This window comes from Leptopilina heterotoma, unplaced genomic scaffold, assembly GCF_015476425.1.
Source record: "Leptopilina heterotoma isolate Lh14 unplaced genomic scaffold, ASM1547642v1 Lhet_15, whole genome shotgun sequence".
In the NCBI taxonomy this organism is placed as follows: Eukaryota; Metazoa; Arthropoda; class Insecta; order Hymenoptera; family Figitidae; genus Leptopilina; species Leptopilina heterotoma.
Window position 1 is genome coordinate 3,295,108 of NW_025110867.1, and position 23,139 is coordinate 3,318,246.

A 23,139-nucleotide genomic window follows, 5' to 3' on the forward strand; every position below is an offset into this window, starting at 1 on the left:
GTCAACTACATACAACGTCAATATTCCTTCGTACAATATACTCTTATACTTTTTATAAATCTCATAAGTACGTCTTATCTCATCAACATCCAAATCCAACTAACTCAAAAATGTGCTTTTGTCGTCTGCTACATTCTTCGCGATACGCCGATATACACTTGTCAAAAAGGGGAATTTACATTTCTCTCTACGCCTTAAAGTCAAAAGGACTAAGGCGCTAAACCCAAAATCAAATAATTATTAATTGAAATTGTAATAATAAAAAGAAAGTAAATAATGAACATATCATGACGAAACCACTTCGTCACAACATATATATATTTTATTCATAAACTTAAATAATGTAGAGCATGTAATTAATCGTTACCTTTGATCTTTACAATTTCACTTGATATTGTATTACTCAATGAATAGTGATACGTAAATGAAAATTATATTCAATTGAATTTTCCTGTATAAACTGAACACGATAAATATTTGAAAATTGATGAGAGCGACATTCTATCTAATGATGCCCGGGAGAAATTTTTGATTACCACTTTAATCAAGAATTAATTAATTAGAGTTAGGTACGCGCGGTGGCTAGTAAACTATTTTGATATACTTCAAGTTAAAAGAAAATTCCATCTCAGATTATTGATAAAATTTTCAATTAAAGCGTGTAACTTTAAATTAATTTAACTAGAAAGCAGGTGAAAAAAATGTTTTCCAATAAACTGTGTGAAATTTTTTTTTTTTTAATTCTTTATTTGTACATTAAATTCATGAAAAGTGGATAGAAAATAGTGTACAATGCATAGTCGAATAGTCAAATTTTCAAAACTCAAAATGACGGATCCAATATGGCGGCTAAAATTTAATTTTTTTATATTTTACTACAGTGTAGAAAAATACGTCCATTACTTGATCGAATAATTAAAAACTTTTATGTTAATAATTTACTCAAAGGATTTTTTCCTTTTATTGGTAATCTAGATCACTGGGCAATGTCAAATTTTTTTTTGCATTTTCAAACAATGGTATAAAAAATTAATAAAAATTTTTTTTTCCAATATTTACTGAAACTTTATACAATGTAACTATATGTTGGAAAGTTTTGGAAACTAAATTATGGTAACTGAAATTAATTGAATTATTCAGTAGGTATGAAAACAATTTTCAACTTTCATTGTCCCTTAAATAATTCAAATAATTTAGTATTTAATTTACGTTTAATATGGTATTTACAATATGAATTCATTTGTCATTTAGGTAACAGGGGTCTGAACGTAACAATAGTTCATGTGGGAGGAGAGAATGGTAGTGGCGGAGGTGGTAGCCATGATTTACTGAGTTTAGAACCACCATCTGATTTAAAACCTGCTGTTTCACCTATTTCCGACACCAGTGCAACTTTACAATCTGACAACAATGACACATTAACTGGTAAGTTGTTTTCTCTTATTAGCAAAATTTGAATCAATGAAACATGGAAAAAAAAATTTTCCTTTTTTTTTCTTTAAATTTGTTTTTGATTAGATTCAATTTTATTTAGAGAGATGTTTCAAAGGTGTTACTATAAAAGACACATCCATTCTAGGAATATTTTTTTCTGTAGGCGTGGTAAGAATAGTAACGCCCACTTAAGGCGTGGTCACGAATGTTACCTCCCACTTGAGGCTATACCCATTTGTTGTATCGTAGAAATTAACGTCTCTTTAGGGTGTGCTTGAAATATATTACATCCCATTTTAAACTCGGTTGTAGTTAAAACCACGCCCATAAATGTTTCAAAAATAATACCGCCCACTTAGGAGCGTACATTATAAAAGTAACGCCTCTTTGAGGTGTGTCTAAAATTAGCCTATTAACGTATGTAAGTAACTCCTATTTCAAGTTTTATTAACAAGTACCGCCCACTAGTCAACGGGACGTAATCTAGAGCTTTATTGTGGGCGTGTCATTGAAAGTAACGCCCATTTAAAGTTTTATTAACAAGTACCGCCCATTACTTAACGGGGCGTATTCTAGCGCTTATAGTGGGCGTGTCATTGAAAGTAACGCCCACTAGTTAACGTGGCGTATAATATTGCTTATAGTGGGCGTGTCATTATAAGTAACGCCCACCTATGGCGTTTCAGTAATAATTACCACCCACTATGAAGTGTACAGTATAAAGTAACGCCCCTTTGAGGTGTATTGAGAGATAAACATAACCCATTTTGTGGTGCTCTTAATTAACACCACAATAACGCTCCTAGTGGGCGTGTCATTAAAAGTAACGCCCATTTGCAATTTTATTAAAAAGTACCGCCCACTATTTAACGGGGCGTATCACAGAAATGAAGGTCAAACATTTTTTTTTTCAATAATTAAAATTCATAGGGGCTCAATTTATAGATAGAAGCACCGACGTAGAAGCTAAGCGTGACTAAATAATTAACACAATGGTAATTAAAAAATAATCTCCAAATTGTATACAACAATGTTTGTGTACATTTTTTTTTCCTTTTTTTCTAAAGTCAAATATTACTATTTCTAGTTTGAGGTTATTTTGCGTCAAATAAATTCTGGGATTCAACAAAACCACAAAAGACGTAAGAACAATGGTTCTAAATACGGATATTCTCTGTATCTCTAAAAGCTTCCACCTAGTTTTTATCTCTTTCCATCTCACATTTACTTCAATATATGTAGTTGCGTTTATTTTCAAGGGACTTTCCTTCTTATTTTTCTTGTAAGGGTGAGAAATTTTAATTTTTTTCTATTTATCATTTGTAATTACTTAATGAAATTGAAAAATTTTATTTATTTGTTTTATTAGTGTGTATAGAATATAAATACATGTATTCATATTAAAAAAAAAAAAAAAAAAAAAAAAAAAATTTTTTTTTGAAAATTTAAAGAAAGATAATTTTCACTTTTTTTAATGTTGAAATTTTATACGTAGTATTTTGAGTTTAATAACAGTTGAAATTAGAGGAATGTACACAATCTGTATAGATGTATAGACATTTTAAGTACACAATATTATAGAGGCTAAGGTGCATGTATATGAAACATGGTACGATAAGAATATTCAAGGTAGACTTAATGTTCGCCTAAAGCAATATTTGTTGTGGAGAATAGTTTCTGTTTAGTGAAACGTTCGAACTGTTAATAATTAAATAATATTTTTATTCTATTTTCGATATTGAACAAGTTCTTAGAGTAATGGTATTTTTTATTTTTAATAAGCATTATAAAAAATACGGTTAATATAAGTAAATGTTTTTATTTAAACGATAATTAAGAATTTTAACTTAGTTTTTAAAAATTCAAAATGGCGGCCGAAAGTTTAAAAAATTAACGGATTTTGGTTTAAATTAGTATCAAAGGGTTTTTTGGAGCGCTGATTACGAATTTGAACTTAGTTTTTTAAAATTAAAAATGGCGGATTCAATATGGCGGCCGAAAATTTAAAAAATTAACAGATTTTGGTGTATATTGTTGTCAAAGGGTTTTTGGTGTCGCTGATTACGTATTTTAACTTAGTTTTTCAAAATTCAAAATGGTGGATTCAATATGGCGGACAAAAATTTTAAAAATTAACGGATTATATTAAATGTTTATATTGAAAAGTAGCCTCAACAATAAAAATCCTTACTGAAAGGTGCGTCTTTTATATCTAAAGGAAAATTATCCACTGAAAGTTTTCTTCTCAAGTCAAATATATAAGAAAATTTTTCATCTTCAATATTTTAATTTATTCTTCATTTAATATTTTGAATTGTAAAAAAAAATCTTTAACATATATGATAATATGAAATATCAATTCTTATTATTAATTGTTATATAAGTTATATGTATATATATATATATATACGTATTTCGTGAAGAAGAACATAAGTCCAACACGATTACCACCAACTTACCGACCTTAACTCACATTGGTTCTTCTTTGTAATTGGATTGATGCAGTAACGCGGTCTCCAAAGAGGTCAGTCAGTGCAAATCTTTCTTTCGACTGCGCGCTGACATTTTTTTCACGATAAGAAAATTGAATTTTTCTCTTGTCCAAAATTTCTTTAAAAAAAAAAGAAAAGTCACAGTTAAAAAAAATTTCTCAGTTTGCAATTATAAAAAAGTAAATAGACACTAAAAATTTCTTTCAAAATTTAAAAAATATAAAATATTATCTTAAAAAATGTATAAGTAAATAATATAAACGATCAATAAAAAATTTTCATAATTAAAAAATATGAAAAATTTTTCCCAAATTTTCTTATTGTGATTCGTGAGAGAAAAAGTGAATATTATAATAAATGTAAATCAGTTTAGAGAAGCGCAAAAAACGGGTGTAAATTGTTATTAATTATAAAAATTTGAAAAAATTTTTTTTTTTTTTTTGAAATATAATTGGGGAGAAAAAATGATAAAGTGTCGTTTATTAATAGATAATACATGAATATGTAATGGTTGTATTGTGAGTGGACGGCAAAATGTTATGTGAAAATTGTGAGAATTATGGAAGGCGAGTTTATAGGAAACGATTTATCAGAGTGTGTTGATGAATATCCACGTCATGGTCTTAGTCGACATTATCGAACGCATCCCGAAATTTTTGTCATCGATTGTGATAATGGTGAAACATACGATGATATTGATACCTTGAAAGTGCCAAATTATCATCATAGATCAAGTATCAGATCACGAAATGCTGCCACTAAGAAAGGTATATATATATATATATATATGTATATATATAAAAAGGAAAATTTCATACTGAAAATAAGAAATATTTCCTAATTAAACTTTTAAAAAATTAAAATAAAATTATTGTTTTTTAATATAAAACAAATATTTATAAACAGTTATCAAAATTGTTTATTATTTAAATTATACAAAAACTCATCTGCAAGCATAAAAAATAATATTCAATTTAATTTTAAAATGTTTCGACACTAATTTTAATTTAATTATTTTTTTATTTAATTATTATTATTTTCATTATTTGGTAATTTTCATTTTGTAGAATTAATATTATAAATTAATAAACATTAATATAAATAAATTAAAAGTTATTATTATTATTATTTTCATTATTTAAATAATTAACAACACTAACAGCTAACTTTTTAGGTTAAAATAAGCAATTTTAAAAATAATAGAATTCAAAAATTTGTAATTCAAATTTTTGTTTCAAACCCTAAAAAAATCCAATTTCTAAAAAATTACAAATAATTACAGAAATTCAATTATTTTCAAGAGTGATGAAATTTTTCTCATAAAATTCAATTATCTTTCAAATTTAAAAAAAAAATTCTCGTCAAAATCCTGATTATCTATATAAATAACAAAATTCTCACCCAAAGTTCAATTATTTTTCAATCAATTTCAAATTCTCAAAAATAGTACGAAAACATTTAATTATTTTCATAAATAATAAAAATTTCTCAGGAATTTAATTATTTACAAATTTTTTTTAATAAATTCCTTCGCAATAATTCAACTATTTTTATAAATAATAAAATTTTTTTTAAGGAATTCAATTATTTTCATAAAAAATAATTAAACATTGTAGAAAATAATAATTGATTTGAAATGATGAAAATAATTTTGAAAAAGTTACTGTAATAATATTCTTATAATATAAAACAATGATTTTATCACTCGGTCATCTTTAATTATTACAAAACATGAAGAAATCGATCACTCCGAGTCTTCGACTCGGAGCAATCGCTATCTTCATGTTTTAAAAAAATATTCTTATAAGTTATTGAATTTAAAAAGATTTGAATTTGAAATTTTTTAAATTCTTAATTCATATGGAAAAATAATATTGATTAAATATTTATTTAAAAAAAAAAGTTATTGATGTTTTCGAATAATTTTATAATTAAAGAAATTCGTAAATAAATGTAACAGAACATTTTTTTGAGTAAAATTTTTTCCATTATTTTCTAAAAATTTAAAAAGTTTCAATTTCATTTTCAATTAAAATTTGTAATTGACAAATAGAATAGAATTTATGTAATGTTTCTTTTCCAAAAGAAAAGAATGAGTTTCTGAACAATATTGTTATTAAGAAATATAAATTATGCATAAAATATTTCCTATTTCTTAATTATAATTTTTTAACAATATTAACAATTTTCTCATATTTTTTATAAATAAAAAGGAGAAAAGTTTGCTTAATTTAGATCAGTCAAACAAAATTTGTTATAGAAAAAAGCATATAATAAACAAAATTTATTTTTTAATCATAATTTTTTATATTTTCTAATTTCAAATATTGTTTTATTATAAATCATGAAAAAATACCTGCATTTTTTCAATCTGTCAAACAATATCTTTAAAGAAATAAAAACAAAAGCATACACAAAAACTGACTTCAAAGTGTGGACATAATGAAATACAAAAATTATTATATTGTAATATTTTTATTATTTTCAATTTTTATTAATATTGATAACAATTATATTATTATATATATTATATTATTATATTATTATACTATTATATAATCATTAAAATATTTTTAAGAGGTGAGAATATTCGTGTAAAGTTTAAAATAATCCGGAAATTATCGAAAAGAGTTTCATTTGTTGTGCTTCTGTGGATTGAAGTTCATTGAAACAATCGTCAAATCAATAGAGTCGTCTCATACGTTCGTGAAGATTTAAAATTTTACGAATTTTAAATATTTTGCACAATTTTTCATTATATTTTGTTATTTATATAATTTATCATAATTTATTAAAATAATTATTTCTATTGATCATTTAAAACTTAATTATTTACTTATTATGCAAATAAATAATAGATTTTATTATTTTATAAAAATTTTTATTATTTACTTATGATGTACTTATTTTATTGTAAATTAATAAATAGGGCTGAGACTTAAATAAATAAATAATATTACTTTTAATTATTTTTACTATAAATTATTATTATTATTATTTTGATTAATTATTATAAGTTATTATTTCTATTATTATTTTTCAAATATAAATTATAAATGTGACGCGCTCTCAAAAAAGGTACCTAAGAAGTAAACAAATTGTACGTTATGTTAGTGTCAGATTTTTTTTTTTATTAATATTTCTTATTTAATTTTTTATATTTGAATCTAATTTTATTGAATACTTTGAATGTAGCGAAGACTTGTGTACATTAATAATTTTTAAATTATTGAGTATCTTACTGTATTATTTTTATTTCAAAAATTAAGAACATAACCTAAAATTTTTTTCCTCTAAGGCCTCTTGAACATATATGTAAAATATTTAATATACAATATATATAATAATGAGCACCTTTATAGTGAAATTTCAATTTACAATAATCATAATAAATGGAAAAAAATATATCGAGGCAAGTGGAGCATTGAAAAAGAAATTTTTGCAAACGGGGCTTCATCTATTGGAATAAAGGTTCACGAATCACCAAAAGTTTTCAACGGTCGGTAAACTGTTTGTTGTGTACTTATGTAATACAAAAGAGGATACAATTTATATGTAATGCTACCACAAAGCTCGTGGTTATAACGATCGCAAACACTTGTATTAACATACAATATATGCATATATTTATATTTTAACTTTATGCTCGTGTTTTTTTAATAGAAAAAAATTATATACTAAATATTTTTTTTTTGCAATCATTATTTTCATTATTCTCATTATTATTCAAAAAGATATTATTTTGTGTTATTATAATAAAGGAATAAAAATTTTTTTACATATCAATATTTTAATGTTGTGTACTCTCTAAATCTGAATATGTGAAAATTCACATATTTGTACGTTATAAGTCGTCTTCTCGATCAATAAGTGCATATACACTTATGATAAGTGAAATTTCACTCAGAATAAGTGAAAAATTCACTTATTTATAAGTGTATATGCACTTATTGATCGAGAGGACGACTTATAACGTACAATAAGTGAAATTTCACATATTCAGATTTAGAGAGTATTTAAATTTTACTTTTTTCAGGGGTTGATCCGCGTCTTTTACTCGGTGGTGTTAGTGGCGATCGTAACACGTGGGAAGGTCGATATCGCTTAAAAGAACATCGACGCGCCGGAAAGGCAACGTTTCAGGGCCAAGTTTACAACTTCTTGGAACGTCCTACTGGCTGGAAGTGCTTCCTGTACCACTTTTCTGTGTAAGTAGATTTTTCAATCACCATTAAACTTTATCACTCTGTTGACATATGAGGACATTTTTCATGTTCCTATATTAAAACTGTCAACAAATCAGTAAAAATAGTCCTTCTCAAAAAAAAAAAAAAAAATTTAAAAACGTACCAGAGGAGAAAGAAAAATGTCGAGACAGTGTACGATATTTTATTCTAAAGGAGAATATAATATAAATTTATTCTCTGGAGAAAAATACTTTTCGTCTTTAAAAATCTTTATAGGATTTTGTTTAATCCTTGAAAAAATATTAAGAATCGCCGCTAAGTAAAAACTTGGCTTTTACTTTTGTAGAATTTAAGCAAAGAAAACTGAAAAACCCAATGGGAAATGCCAGTGTAGTGCCGATGTTCACCACTGGTTTAGTACTCAGACGATTGTTCAACGTAGTCTAGCCGAGCCTCGACAATTAGTGCTGGCGCAGTACAGAATTTTTGTTTCGCCAAAGCTTGGACAAGCCACGGCGGCAAGTGCTGGCTGAGTATAGAAAAATTGTTCACGACGCTCTTTGCCAACATTGCTTTTTTGCCATAAACTTGAAAAAAATTATAAAAAAAGTTTATGAATGTTTATAAATATAAATTTATTGAAAAAAATTAATATTTTACTTTTCAGTTGTTCATTTTTTATTCTTATTAAATTTAATAATAACAATTTAAAACAATTGTCTAATTTTGTAAATAATAAATTATTTAAAAAAATTAAAATTAGAAACAAAATTTAAACTTTAATCTCAATAATAATTTGGTTCCTATTAAAATACTATTATACTTCTTACTATGAATAAAAATTTATTAAAAAATTACCACGTAATTTAAGAATTACGTAAAATGTTAAATGCAATAAGTAAAGTAATTTAATTTAATTATTAAAAATTTAGTTAGATGAAATTTTATTTGTGGATTCTTAATATATTAATTTAATTTATTTCAATTTATTATTTCTAACGTATCTCAATTTTGTTCTCATCTTTAATTCAATAATTGTAAGTCTGAATGATACTGAGATATTAATACTTTACTGTACACATGTGTCGTTAGCATAGTGGTTAGAGCGTTAGTCTGTTAGTCCGTAGGTCGTAGGTTCGATTCCCCTCGTCAGCAATTTTGTTTATTTTCATAGGTTTGCGATATTTCTAGATTCTAATCGTTAGGTACTAAAATATGAAAATCTAATGCACACTTACTGTAATTGTTTATTATTTAATTTTTAAATGTTATAAACAATTTTTTTCTACTTCATTTACTATATCCGCATTGTTAGTCTCCATCTTTAATACAATTTCTTTAAGAAGAGAAATATTTTATGAATAATAACTATTTATTAATATTATTTACCATTTTGTTGTTAAATTATTTATAATTACTAATTTACGACTAATTAATAACAATACGGCATTTATTGCGGCAATATTCTCAGCCAGCACTGGTCCAGTGCTGTCTGGCAGCACTGACAGACAGTACTTCGGCAGCACCAGACGGCGTTATCATCCCAGTGCCATGCCAGTGCTGGCTCTCAGCCTTGCCGCCAGTGCTGCCAGTGCTGGCGCAGTACTACGCCAGTTGTAAATTTCCCATTGGGAAATAGCGACTTTTTGCGATTCAGACAAGCGTAGAGTCTAAACTCCTAAACGGGTTTGTAAAATATTCTGGAATATTATTAATTGGGTTAAAATCTCGATATATATTTCAATAAATTTCGTATTTTTTTTTTTAAGGAATTATTCTCAAAAAAATTGAATAAAAAAGAAATTTCTAAACACTTTCCCTTTTAATATTACTTTTATCCATTTATTAAAAAGTTGAGATGACGCGAAAAGTTTTAAAATCCCAACAAAAGCATCTTTGATGCAAAAAATTTCGCCGAATAAAATTTTTTGTAATTGTCCAAACAATTAGTGAAATAAAAGTTTACCAAACAAAATTTATAACTAAAGTTTTCATAATGATTGATTTTATTAATTTTACAAATTACATTTCCGAATTAAGTCAATGTTTCACATTATATTTTCAATTGAAACAAAATATGAAATTTAATTTCATGATTAACATAAGCAAAAAATGAAATTTAATTATTCATCTTAATAAAAAATTTCTATTTAAGGCAACTTTTAAAATCTTGGCGTCAATAATTTTTCTAACTTATAATTGATGAAAGTAATTGACGCCAAGATTTTAAAGTTGCATTAAATAGAAATTTTTTATTTAGAGGAATAGGTAATTAGATTTCATTTTTTATTATTGTATTTTATCAAAATACATTTTTATATTATAACCCATTTTTCACTTCAAAATAAAATATTATTTAAAAGTAATAAAATTATTCGCAGAAATTCAATTATTGTGTTAAAAAATTTTTTTAACTTCTCGTCAAATATTCAATTATTTTTAGAAATAATTAAATTCTTTTTCGAAATTCAATTATTTACAAAAATTTTAATAAAATTCTTGGCAAAATTTTAATTATTTTCAAAAATTTTCCTTAATTCAATATGATTTTTAATATCTATTTTAATAAAATTTTCCAAAAGAATTCAATTATTTTCAAAGAATTTAATAAAATTCTACGCAAACCTTTAATGATTTTCATACAATAATAGAAATTTAACAAGAATTTAATTATTTACAAATTTTTTATTTTCTTTGCAATCATTCAAAGATTTTTATAAATAATGATATAAAATGTTTACAGGGATTCAATTATTTTCGTAAATAATAAAATTCTTTTTAGGAATTCAATTATTTTCGTAAATAATGAAACTCATTGCATAGAATTTAATTTATTACAATTATTTTAAACGAATTCCTCAAAAAATGTAATTATTCTTAAAAATTTTATTAAAATTTATCAAAAGAATTCAATTATATAAAAAATTTATTAATAAAATTCTTTACGAGAAAATTCAATTTTAAAAAACATTGAAAATTGATTTAAAAATGGATTTCAGTAAAAAATTTTAGATTATAATTGAATATTATTTAGAGCGTGAATTTATAGAAATAATTGAATTTTGAAAAGGTTTCAAATTAAAATTTATGAAAATCTGAATTTTTCATATTTTTAACTAACAATTCTATGGAATTAATTTTTTTGAAAAAGTTTAATTAAAAAGTTTTAATTTTCAAGAGTAATAATATTCTTCGCAAATATTAAATATTGTTCAAAAATAATAAAATTCTTCTTCAGGGATTCAATTATTTTCAAAAATAATAAAATTCATCATAGAATTTCAATTATTTTTAATACAATTTTAACTGGATTCCTCGAAAAATGTAATTATTCTTAAAAATTTTATTATAATAGTTCTTCGAAAAAATTCAATTATTTAAAAATTTGTTGTTAAAATTCTTTATGGGAATTGAATTTTAAGAAACATTCAATTATTCAATAAATTATTCATTTTTGTATTTAAATAATTGAATTCTAGTAGAATTTTCTTTTAAAAATTGATTTAAAAATAAATTTCAATTAAAATTTTAGATGGAAATTGAATATTAAAAACAATATAGCGTGAATTTTTTGAAATAATTGAATTTTGAAATAAAATTTTTTTAAAAAGTTTAATTAAATTTGTTTTATGTTATTTAAAGTTTTTATTTTCTAATATATATTTAATTGAAGAAATATCAAAATCTTCTTTCTTTATCTGTTCACAAGATCATATTGACAGAACCTGAAAAATATAAATAAAGAAAGTATATAAAAAAATTTTATTTATTTTTCAATCAAGCTTTTTTTTAACAAAAATCAACCTTATAACAATTTAATTTTTTGTTTTCGTTATGTGCGAAATTCATTCATTTCTTTTTCAGTATTTTTTAAACATTGAGCTTCATTCAATTATCGACCTTTAGACTCATAAATTTTTAATGATCATTCTGTAACTTTGTTGAATTCTATAGCTCAAATTACTGACAGTGTTATTTAATTTTTGTCATATCTTTGCACGTGCTATTATATAGAATTGATATTGTAATGAAAAAGAGACAAAAAAAAATTATTGTAATAAAACTATTACCTTATTAATAAAACTTTTTGAAATTCATAAAAAGAATTTCTATTTTTTATAATAAGAAAAATCTCTTCAAAACTAATTTGATGATAGTTTGCGAAGATAAAAGAAAACGATTTAAAAATCGTTAGATTTGACGAGTTAAAAAAAAAATATTTTTCATCTCTCGATGCTGTGTGCGCCCTGTGAAATTCATGTCTGACTGAAGATTTCAAGTTGATGATAGTGAGAGAGAGAGAGAGAGAGAGAGAACAAAGGGAATGAGAAATATTACTACTAAGGCCGTCACGGAAAATTCACTATGACAGAAAGGCTCAAATTGAGTGGATAATGAGAGTATTTCTCTAGGACGATGGCTGAAAGAAGAATGAGAGCAGTATAGTCTATGAAAAATGTTTGATGAAACTTTTTATTTTCGCTATTTAAATACTCTTTGTGCATTAATTAGTCAATGGAAAAGATTAATTCGATAAGTGTTAATTGGAAATTTAGTATAGGTACATATATTAATAGTTTTTTCGATAATAATTCATTACATTAATTCAAAAAAAATTTCCTTTTAAATCACATGTCAAAAAATTTCATGGAAGTACCCCATGAAAATTCCATGGAATTTCCGTGGAGATTCCGTGAAAATTCTTCAAGTTTTACAGTTTAATATTATTTTAAAAATTCTATTATTATGATTAGAGTCTAATAATAAGTTGTTGCAATTCATTTGCAAAACTTGAATAAAATACGAATTTTGCAAAAAAGTTCCAACAAAACTTATTATTAGACTCTAATCATAATAGAAATGTTCAAATATTATTCAAATATAAAACTTACAGAATTTCCCTGACTTTTCCCTGATTTCCAGACAAAATTTTCAATTTTTCCCTGACCCTAAAGAATATTCTGATTTACTCTAAAAATTATTACACGGAGAGACCGAGATTACTAATTTTTGTATAAAATCACACTAGAATTTACTATTTTCACATTGCAACCACCGGAAATAAGGGGACTTTTTGTATTTTTTACTATTTTCTACACTAAGTCACTAATCCCGACAAATGTTCACCAAATTAGCAAAGTTTCTTACTATTTCGTCCAATAGTTCCAAATAACTGTAGTAAACTCAGAAGCATTGTGTACGTAAAATTACTACAGTCGTTTGTAAATGCAGAAAGAAAGAGTGAAAGAAAAAATACGGATTTTTGTCGCCGGTTTCCCGTCAATTCTTGACTAATGGAGACAAACTGGAAGGATTTTTACATACACAGACACACACACACTTATATATTTGAAGACACACACATGTTTATTTCACTTATATATATAGACGCGGTTAATTAATACACTAATACACAACTGCACGCACGACAACGAATTTCACTGAAAGTATACATCTTTGTTTCCTTATATATTGAATGATGAAAATTTACAGCACTTACGAGAAAGCAATTTACTTTTAACAACTTACTATAAGACATAGTTCTTGGGACAGGAATAAATGCAAAGTTTATTAATTTATAATGGTCAATTTCTGAGATACCGAACGACCTACGTTTCACTTTATATTTAATTATTGTAGATAATATCCAAATTTATTTTACATACGCGAAACATAGTCACTGTCAATGATCGGATGGCGTCGGCTCATTTACGGAGATTGACGAAGTTAGCAACCAATAGAAATGCAGGCGCCATATGACTGCACTCGCTAGCCACACTTGCTCACCAAAAATTACTACAGTGGATCGTAGGTTTTAGTGGAAAATGTTTTCATTTGTCAGATTTTGTCTAATTAAATTAGAGAAAACTATAATCAATTTTTGCTACATTTACAACTCTTACACAAAATATTAAAACTTGCTATTTCAATGTAGCAAATTTATCTATTTCTTTTGTAAATTTATCTAATTCTGTAGCACATTATGCTAAAAGTCCCCTTATTTCCGGTCATTGCAACCATTTTTAGTAATTTTTACGAATGTGGGTCTCTCCGTGTAGATACTCAAAAAACTGTTCTATTACATTCAATTACGAATATTTTAATTGTGAAATTATTGCAAAACACTAATAAATTCTTTTTTAAAAAAAATTTAATCATTATTATTATTCACTAGGAATTAAGATTTTCAAAACATTCAAATTCAAATCTTTATGAAATTCAACAACTTATAATAATTTCAATTTCCATAACATTTTTCAAAAAAATAATTCAATTATTTATAAAAATTTTAATAAAATCCTTCCCAAGAATTAAATTATTTTAACAAGTAATAAAATTTTTTTCACATGAATTCAATTATTTACAAAAATTGTAATAATATTCGTTCTAAGAATTTAATTATTTTCATAAATAATAGAATTTTTCTTATGTTTCCAATTATTTTTAATAAAATTTTAAATAAATTCCTCAACAAATGTAATTATTTGCAAAAAATTTTTGCAAGAATTCAATTACATTCCACAAATAATGAAATTCTTGGCTAAAATTCAAATATTTTCAAAATCTACTATTTTAATAAAATTTCTTAAATGAATTCAATTATTTAAAAAAAAAATATAATAAAATGCGTTGCAAGAATTCAATTCTTTTCATAAATAATACAATGCTTTACATGATTTCAATTATTTAAAAAAAAAATTTTATAAAAATTCGTTACAAGAATTCAACTATTTTCATAAATAATAAAATTCTTCACATGACTCCATTATTTAAAAAATTGTAATAAAAATCCTTTAATAGAATTCAGTTATTCTCCCAAATAATTAAATTCTTCACAGGATTTTAATTATTACAATTATTAGTGAATTCTTCGAAAAATATTATTATTTTTAAAAATATTCAAAATTCAATTATTTTTGAAAATTCATGCTATAATGCTTTTAATATTCAATTATTATTTAAAACTTTAACTGTAATTCATTTTTAAATCAATTTTTATATTAGAAAATTCTACGAGAATACAATTATTTAAATACAAAAAAAATATTTTATTGAATAAATAAATGTTTTTCAAAATTGAATCCTCATAAATAATTTTATCAACAAATTTTTAAATAATTGATTTTTTTCAACGAATTTTAATAAAATTTTCAAGAATAATTACATTTTTCGAGGAATTCGATTTAAAAATTATATTAAAAATAATTGAAATTCTACGATGAGTTTTATTATTCATGAAAATAATTGAATCTCGATAAAAAAATTTATTATTTATGAAAATAATTTAATGTTTGCTTTAAATTATATCAACACTTTTTTTTAAATAATAGAAATCTTTTGAAAAATTTTATTGTAAAATATAATAGAAATTGAGAATGTGATTGAATTGAGGAAAATTTTTTGAAAATAATTGAATTTTGGAGAAGAATTTTATTATTTCTAAAGATAATTGAAATTTTGACGTGGCATTTTAAAAATTTTTTGAATATAATTGAATTTCTGCGAAGAATTTTATATTACATTTGAAAATAAATTGAATTTCTGCAATCATTTGTAACTTCGTCTAAATTTAATTTTGTTCAATACTTTAATAAAAATTCCTGACTTTCACCTCATTCCCCTGACATATGACAACCCTGGAAATGTTAATTTTTTTTTTTTTGAATGAAAAAACTTGTAGAATTTTCATGAAAACTCCATGGAAATTCCATGAAGAAGTTCCATAGAATTTCCAGGGGGTATTTTCATGGAATTTTTCGACGAGGAATATCTTTATTACTTATATTTAATATTTAATTTTCTAATAAAATTAAAAATATAAAATCTAATTGTAATTAACTTTTTACTTTAATTACTTTATTATCTATTATTATCTAAAACTAACACCAGATTCGTAATCAGCGATTCGAATAGCCCCCAAATAAAGAAATTATAAACAAATTGCATTGTTTTTTTAAAAAGTCGTCCGCCATTTTGAATTTTGAAAAACTGACCTTGAATAAATAATCGGAGTCCATAAAAATTAATTTCATAAACAAAGTGCCCAATTGCGTCTATGTTTGTCATATCTTTACTTGTTTTAACAAAATTATTATTGTAATTAAGGTGAAAAGAGTGAATCGAATGTTATGTTGACTTTCTAAATTAGACTTCAATTTTTCGTACAATCCTTTTATAAACATATTTTACGTAGCAAACTTCTGCTGATGCTTCCCTAACGTAATTAATTTAGTATCCGAAGATTCATTGAGCGATAGGAACTTCTGATTGTCACCACACAATTGAGTTGTACAACTATATTATCTAACAGACATCTTTTACTTGGAACTTTCGAAGCACAATACACATTTAAATTCATTGTCGAATGAGTCAATAGATAAGACTCATCTATATACTGTTTCGGTTGTAGCTGTGTATTTGTAGAAAACACACATTCACCATCTGCCAATCTCCGGGCACTCATTAGCTTTGTGTCCCATGACACCAATTTTGAAACACTTGAAATGTTTATATTTACGTCCCTTCCATCAATTTCCATTTTGGCACAATTCATCACGATTGCTTCCTGTCATGATCATCAAAACCCTTCTGCCTATCTGTGTTTTACTTTCGACAATGATTTTCATTTTTAGAACTTCCACATTCAGTAACTCATCTTTATTCTGTGGGCACGAAAACTTCTTTGTTTTGGAAATGTTTCTAAAATTTTTTTTTAGAACGTTTCATGTTCGCTACATAACGGCTTTAGAACGTCCAATGTTCTAGAAACGTTTTTAAAATCTAAAACGTTCTTAACACGTTATGTGGTAAACCACACAATAGCATTATAGTCATCAGGTTAATCGAGGGCATCGAAGAATTTTACCTTGTTTAAATTAATTTTTTCTAATTCTAATAAATTATATGATCGGCTCATATAATTTCATATAATGTTGTTCAGCAACTAACTCTCAACTCGTAGCTAAATAAATATTTTCAAACTGTCAGGAATTTTTTTTACCTTTGAGTTTGTTTTAAACTTTTTTATATTCATATAGTGTTTAGTGGCATTTTTATTTTTAACTATAATTATTTTTTTTAATTTTAATAAATTCTTCGAAACATTTCAATTATTTTTATAAATAAGTAAAATTTTTCGCCATAATTCAATTATTTTTATAAACAGTAAAATCCTTTGCAGAAATTCGATTCTTTTCATAACAATTTGAATAGAATTCCTCGAAAGAATTTAAATTTTCAAATAATAACATAAAATTCATTTATTTTCTAAAATTTTAATATAAATTCTTCGGAACAATTCAAATATTTTTATAAATAGTAAAATTCTTCGCAAGAATTCAATTATTTTCAATACAATTTGAATAAAATTCTTCTTATTCATAAAATTCAATTGCTTTAAAAAATTTTAATTAAAATTATTAAAGAAACTCCATTAGTTAAAAAAAATTAAAAGAAATTCTTCAAAAGAATTCTATTTGTTTATTAAAATATTTTTATCTTCTGTTATGCTTCTTTCTTTTCTTTATAGCATTTCGACAGCATATTGAAAGAATTAAAAAATACTTTGCTAATATGAAATACTTTTGTTAAAAAAAAGGTTAATTTAACTTTTCGTGCAAAATTCTTTTTAAGGTCTTGAAAAATTTAACGAATATGCATTTTTTTAAAAGTAAGTTTATGAGTTAATATTCTCGTACCCACGAATTCTCGAAAGTTTTTTTCCTCGTAGAAAACATCAAACAAGATGGAATCATGAAAATTCATATTTTCGTTCGGCAAAAGAAAAAGTAAAACAGTAAATTAAAGTTTCTTATTATTAGTTTATGTACATATATATCTTATTTAATAACTTTTTATTTCACTTCAGTCACATCCCTTTTTGCTTCACTTGTCAAGAAAAAAGTTTCAGAGCAGAGTCTATAAATTATTATTAAATAAAATTGCATTTTATATTTTTTCTCACACGATTTTTATTTATAATATTTTTAATAAAGATCAAATAAAGCACTTTAAATTTCTTTTAATAAATATTTCTAATATTTATTTTCATCCAATTTTTATATATATATATATATTAAAAGAGGTATTTTTTATATATTTTTAAAACTTTTATTTTCTTCTTTCCTTCGTATGCCTTATTCGTACATTTATCGTAAATTTTTTTATCATTTTTATATAATTCTTTTCTTTTTAATAAAAAAAGAAAGCTTAGAAATATTACTAATAATAAAAAAATAATTGCGGAACATAAACTATAAAATATTGACAATTCTGTTTTACTATGCTTTTAATGTCAAATTTAAAAAAAGAATTGATAAATATTAAATAATGTCCATTTATTTTGTACGTCAATTTCTTTTTTGTCCATTAAAGATTAGTAATTTGTTTATTGTGCTACTATTAAAAGCAATCACTTAGATCACTTTTTCCTAACAAGAGAAAAAAAAATATGTTCATGTGAATTTTTTATCGCACTTTAACAGAAACAAAGGGGAATTTATTCATATATTGAAAAAAATGTGCCTTTAAAGAAAATCCCAAGGGTACGTAATGCGACCACGATATCTCTCTGAATTTTATATCAACACTCAAAAATTCCACAAATAAACCAAAACTATATAGGAAACATTTCCTCGAATTTTCTATTACCATTACCATTTGTTTCTGTATTTTATTTTCTTTGTTCATTTTAATTTTTTTTCTTGGCAATTTGGAGTGAATTTACAATTTCTAAATTTCCAAATTTTCAATGAAAAGTTTAAAAAATAAATTTTATATTTAAAACTATTGTAAATTAAAAAATTCTTTTATTTAAAAGTTAATTAAATAATTAGACTTTAATTAACTGAAATGTAAAATAATTTATAGGTACTAATTTTCATATTGTAAAAAATGAAAATGATATAGCTCTAGAAAGAAAATTGTTACTTAGATATTATTGAGATTTTTCTATTGATTGTGAAAAAGACATGAAGCACATACTGACTCAGGAATATAAAAAAGTTCAATGTAAATTGTGCATTGTGATAAACGAGGCATTTTTATTCATTGAAGTCACGTGACTTGGGACTATCCAATGTGTACATTTTGACAATTGCCATTGATCAATTTTGCAATATTCGTATAATTTGACAAGAAAATTTAACTTTATTTTCACTTTCTGGTCTATTAGGTATGACCTACATATTCTTTCACCACGACATAAAACTTTTAACTAAAAATACTTTTACGTTCCAAAAAAATTTTAATTTTGAACTTTATGTCAAAAATCGAGAAAACAATGTGAAAAAATAGGAATATTTTTATATGCTTTTGTTTTTTTTCTCTTTAAAAAATATTGTTTGACAAATCGAAAATATACAGGTATTTTTTCATGATTTATAATAAAATATTTATTACAAATTAGAAAATTTTTACAAAATTATGATTATCAAATAAAAAATACACCCATTTTGTTTGTTATATGCTTTTTCTATAAAAAAAATTTCGTTCAACTAGTCTAAATTATTATGCAAATTATTCTCCTTTTTATTTATAAAAAATACTAGAAAATTGTTAATTGTTAAAAAATTTTCATTAAGAAGTAGGAAATATATTCATTTTATGCAAATTTTTTATTTCTCAATATCAATATTGTTTATAAACTCATTTTTTTTCTTTTGGGAAGAAAAACATTTGATATTCCCGTTTCTTAATATTTTTGTAGAAAATTCTCAATTTTCATAAGGAAATAATTTTCATTAATTCTATTTCTTAATTTCAATTCTTTTAATAAAATTCAAAGTTTTTTAAAAATTAAGGAAAAAAATGTTTATAAATTATATATTTGTCAATTAGAAAATTTAATTGAAAATGAAACTGAAAATTTTTGAATTTCTAGAAAATAAAGGAAAAAATTTTATTGAAAAAAATGTTCTGTTAAATTTATTTACGAATATCTTTAGGTTGTAAAATTAATTCTAAAACAATAATTTCTTTTTTAAATATTTTAAATATTGACTGATTATTATTTTTTCATAGAAATTAAGATTTTCAAAAATTTCAAATTCAAACCTTTTTGAAATTAATTAAATTTAAAAATATTGTTTTTTTATATGTTACTCTAACTTCCTCAAAATTATTTCCATCATTTCAATTAAATTATTATTTTCTAGAATTTTTCACAAAAATTCTTCTTTTTAAATCAATTATTTTTAATAATTTTTCGACAAAGTTCTTAAAGTAGTTTTAAATACATTTGTTTAAAATTCAATTTCACGCAATTTCATCGATTATTCGGAAATTCTTTAATTATATATTAGAAAAAAAAACTTGAAATAATTTTTAAAAAAAATTCAATTAAACTTTTTGAAAAAAATTAATTCTACAGAATTTTTAATTGAAAGTGTAACAAATTCAGATTTTCAAAGATTTAAATCTGAAATCTTTTCAAATTTTTTCTAAACATTTACGATATAATGCTTTTAATATTCAGTTATATAAAACTTTAACTGAACTTTATTTTTTAAATCAATTTTTATTAGAAAATTCTAGGAGAATTCAATTATTTAAATACAAAAATAAATAATTTTTTGAAAAATATTGAATGTTTCTTAAAATTTAATTCTTATAAAGAATTTAACTAATTTTAGAAGATTTTGAATTATTAAAATTTTTCAAAAATCTAAGTTCATTAAAATTTCTAATTAAATTCATTCAACATTGAAATTTCATAAAATTTTAAATTGAAACCGTTTGAAGATCATTTATTTATCAAAATTGTAAACGTAACTCTTTTAAAATTGAATTAAATTTGAAATATTTAAGTAAAATTATTCATTAAATAATTTATTTATTTTATGATAGTTGTTTAAGATTGAAGTTATTTAAAAAGAAATTTTAGTCAAAAATTGAAAAAATGAAGGTTTTGTATTAGAATTCATGGTAATTTTATAGTTTATGAGTCAAACAAAAAAGACACAAAAATTCAGAATTTTCTTATGAATTCTAAAAATTTAATTTTTTTAGCACTTTTAATAAAAATTCCTGACTTTTTCCTGAATTCTCTATGTCATAATATATAATTATTATAATTATAATAATATGAAAACTATATATTCCAATTCATATTTTATGTTTATAAAAAAAAAATTCGAATTAAAAATTTTTACGTTCTATATTATTTTTAAAATTGCTAATTTTATTTAAAAAAGCGAGAGAGAAGTCAGCCGCGCTCGAATTGTTACTTGTTTTAATTATTTAATTAATCCACGCCGATGTTTTAATATTTACAGCAATTATATAAAATGATTGTTGAAAAAAATGATTAGTAATTAAAATTTGCTATTTGCCTAGAGAGTCTACAGTTTATAATCAAATAGAGGGAAACACTGGATTGATATAATTATCATCTGAATTTTTAATGAAAAGCTATTTAACATAAGTCGATAAACGCACAATAATGAGCATATATTAAAGAGCATCTGTTAATTAATATTTCTCTTTCACTTGACAATTTTTAAATTTTTAACCACTGCTATTATCGATGTTAATAATACCCTCGCTTAATTATTCTTTTTGCAATTCAATTAATATTTCTCTTTGAGTTTAAAAAAGTATAGACTTAAAAAAGTAGAAATTAAAAAAAACTGTGTTTTAAAATTTTTTTTATTAAAAAAAAGAAAGTCCTCTTGTAATTATAATTTTTCTAAGGATAACAAATGGAGACAAAAGAGTATCAAAATTGTTGCGATATGCAACATTTTTGTTACACGTTTTTTGTCTCCCGTGCAGAAATCGCCACTTTTGTTCCCGATTACCGCCCTGGCCCCGGTCGGGATTTCATGATCTGGCCCCGACTTCGTGGCCCCGACCAGGACCAGACCGGGTTTGCCCAAGGATCTACAAACAGCGCACAATGGGATTTTTTTTACAATTTACTGTTCAAAACTGTCTACAGCCTACAATTCTTAACCGGTTTCAGTATTCTTTATTTTAAATTAAAGGCGAATAAATTCTTAAGACATCCCTTAAGGTCAATTTTTTAGTTCTTAATTGTTTATAATTTTTATTTTCAATCAAAGTTAACAAATTAATACAATTTTTCAAAAAAGGAGGCTTATTTTCTTATTCCGTTGCTGCATATGATCTGAATCAGTTCAAATTAATACAATATGACCACCATATAATTAATAAAACAGAAAGTAATTTATATCAATTGTTATAAACAATATTAATTAACAAATAGTTAACTTTGATTTCTTTCCACTAAAAAATGTTTTTTTTACCTTTTCTTTTTAATTTAAGTTCATTTAAAGAATATTTGCCCTTTTTGATTATAAAATAACTTATTTAAATTGTTATAAACAATATTAATTAACAAATAGTTAACATTGATTCCTATTCCACTAAAAATTTTTTTTTCACATTTTCTTTTTAATTTAAGTCTATTTAAAGAATATTTGTCCTTTTTGATTAAAAAATAACTTATTTAAATTGTTATAAACAATATATTAAATAACAAATAGTTATGTAACTTATGCTCCTGTCCACCAAAAAAATTTTTTTTCACGTCTACTTTTTAATTTAAGTTCATTTTAAAAATATGTGTCCTTTTTGTTTAAAAAATAACTTATTTAAATGGTTACAAATAATATTAATTAACAAATAGTTAATTTTTGTTCCTTTCCACCAAAAATTTTTTTTTCACGTTTACTTTTTTATTTAGATAATGTTAAAAGACCACGGATATATAATATTAAATATTTAAATAAGTTATATTATAAGCAAAAAAGACATATATTCTTTAAAAGAACCTAAGTAAAAAAGAAAATTTGCAACAAAAATTTTCTGTTGGACAGGATCATAAGTTAACTATTTGTTAATTAATGTTGTTTATGACAATTGAAATATATTACTTTATGGGTTTTTAATTGTCTGCTGGTAATATTGGATTAATTTGAACTGATTTAGAGCATGTGCAGTAACGGAATAAGAAAATAAACGTCCGTTTTTAAAAAATTGTGTTAATTTGTTAACTTTGATTG

The 23,139-nt window shown here is 23.6% G+C and overlaps 1 protein-coding gene across 1 annotated transcript in view; it reads left to right on the top strand.

Annotated features, from left to right (window-relative positions):
• Positions 1 to 4,406: 4,406 nt before the first annotated feature.
• Positions 4,407 to 23,139, top strand: part of LOC122498397 (potassium voltage-gated channel subfamily KQT member 1-like) — a 168,779-nt gene continuing 150,046 nt past the window's right edge. Inside the window, exons 1-2 of the mRNA XM_043606102.1 lie at positions 4,407 to 4,693; positions 7,963 to 8,134. Of these exons, the coding sequence (XP_043462037.1) occupies positions 4,486 to 4,693; positions 7,963 to 8,134 (380 nt within the window). The 5' untranslated portion in view covers positions 4,407 to 4,485. The remainder of the gene's footprint in view (positions 4,694 to 7,962; positions 8,135 to 23,139) is intronic.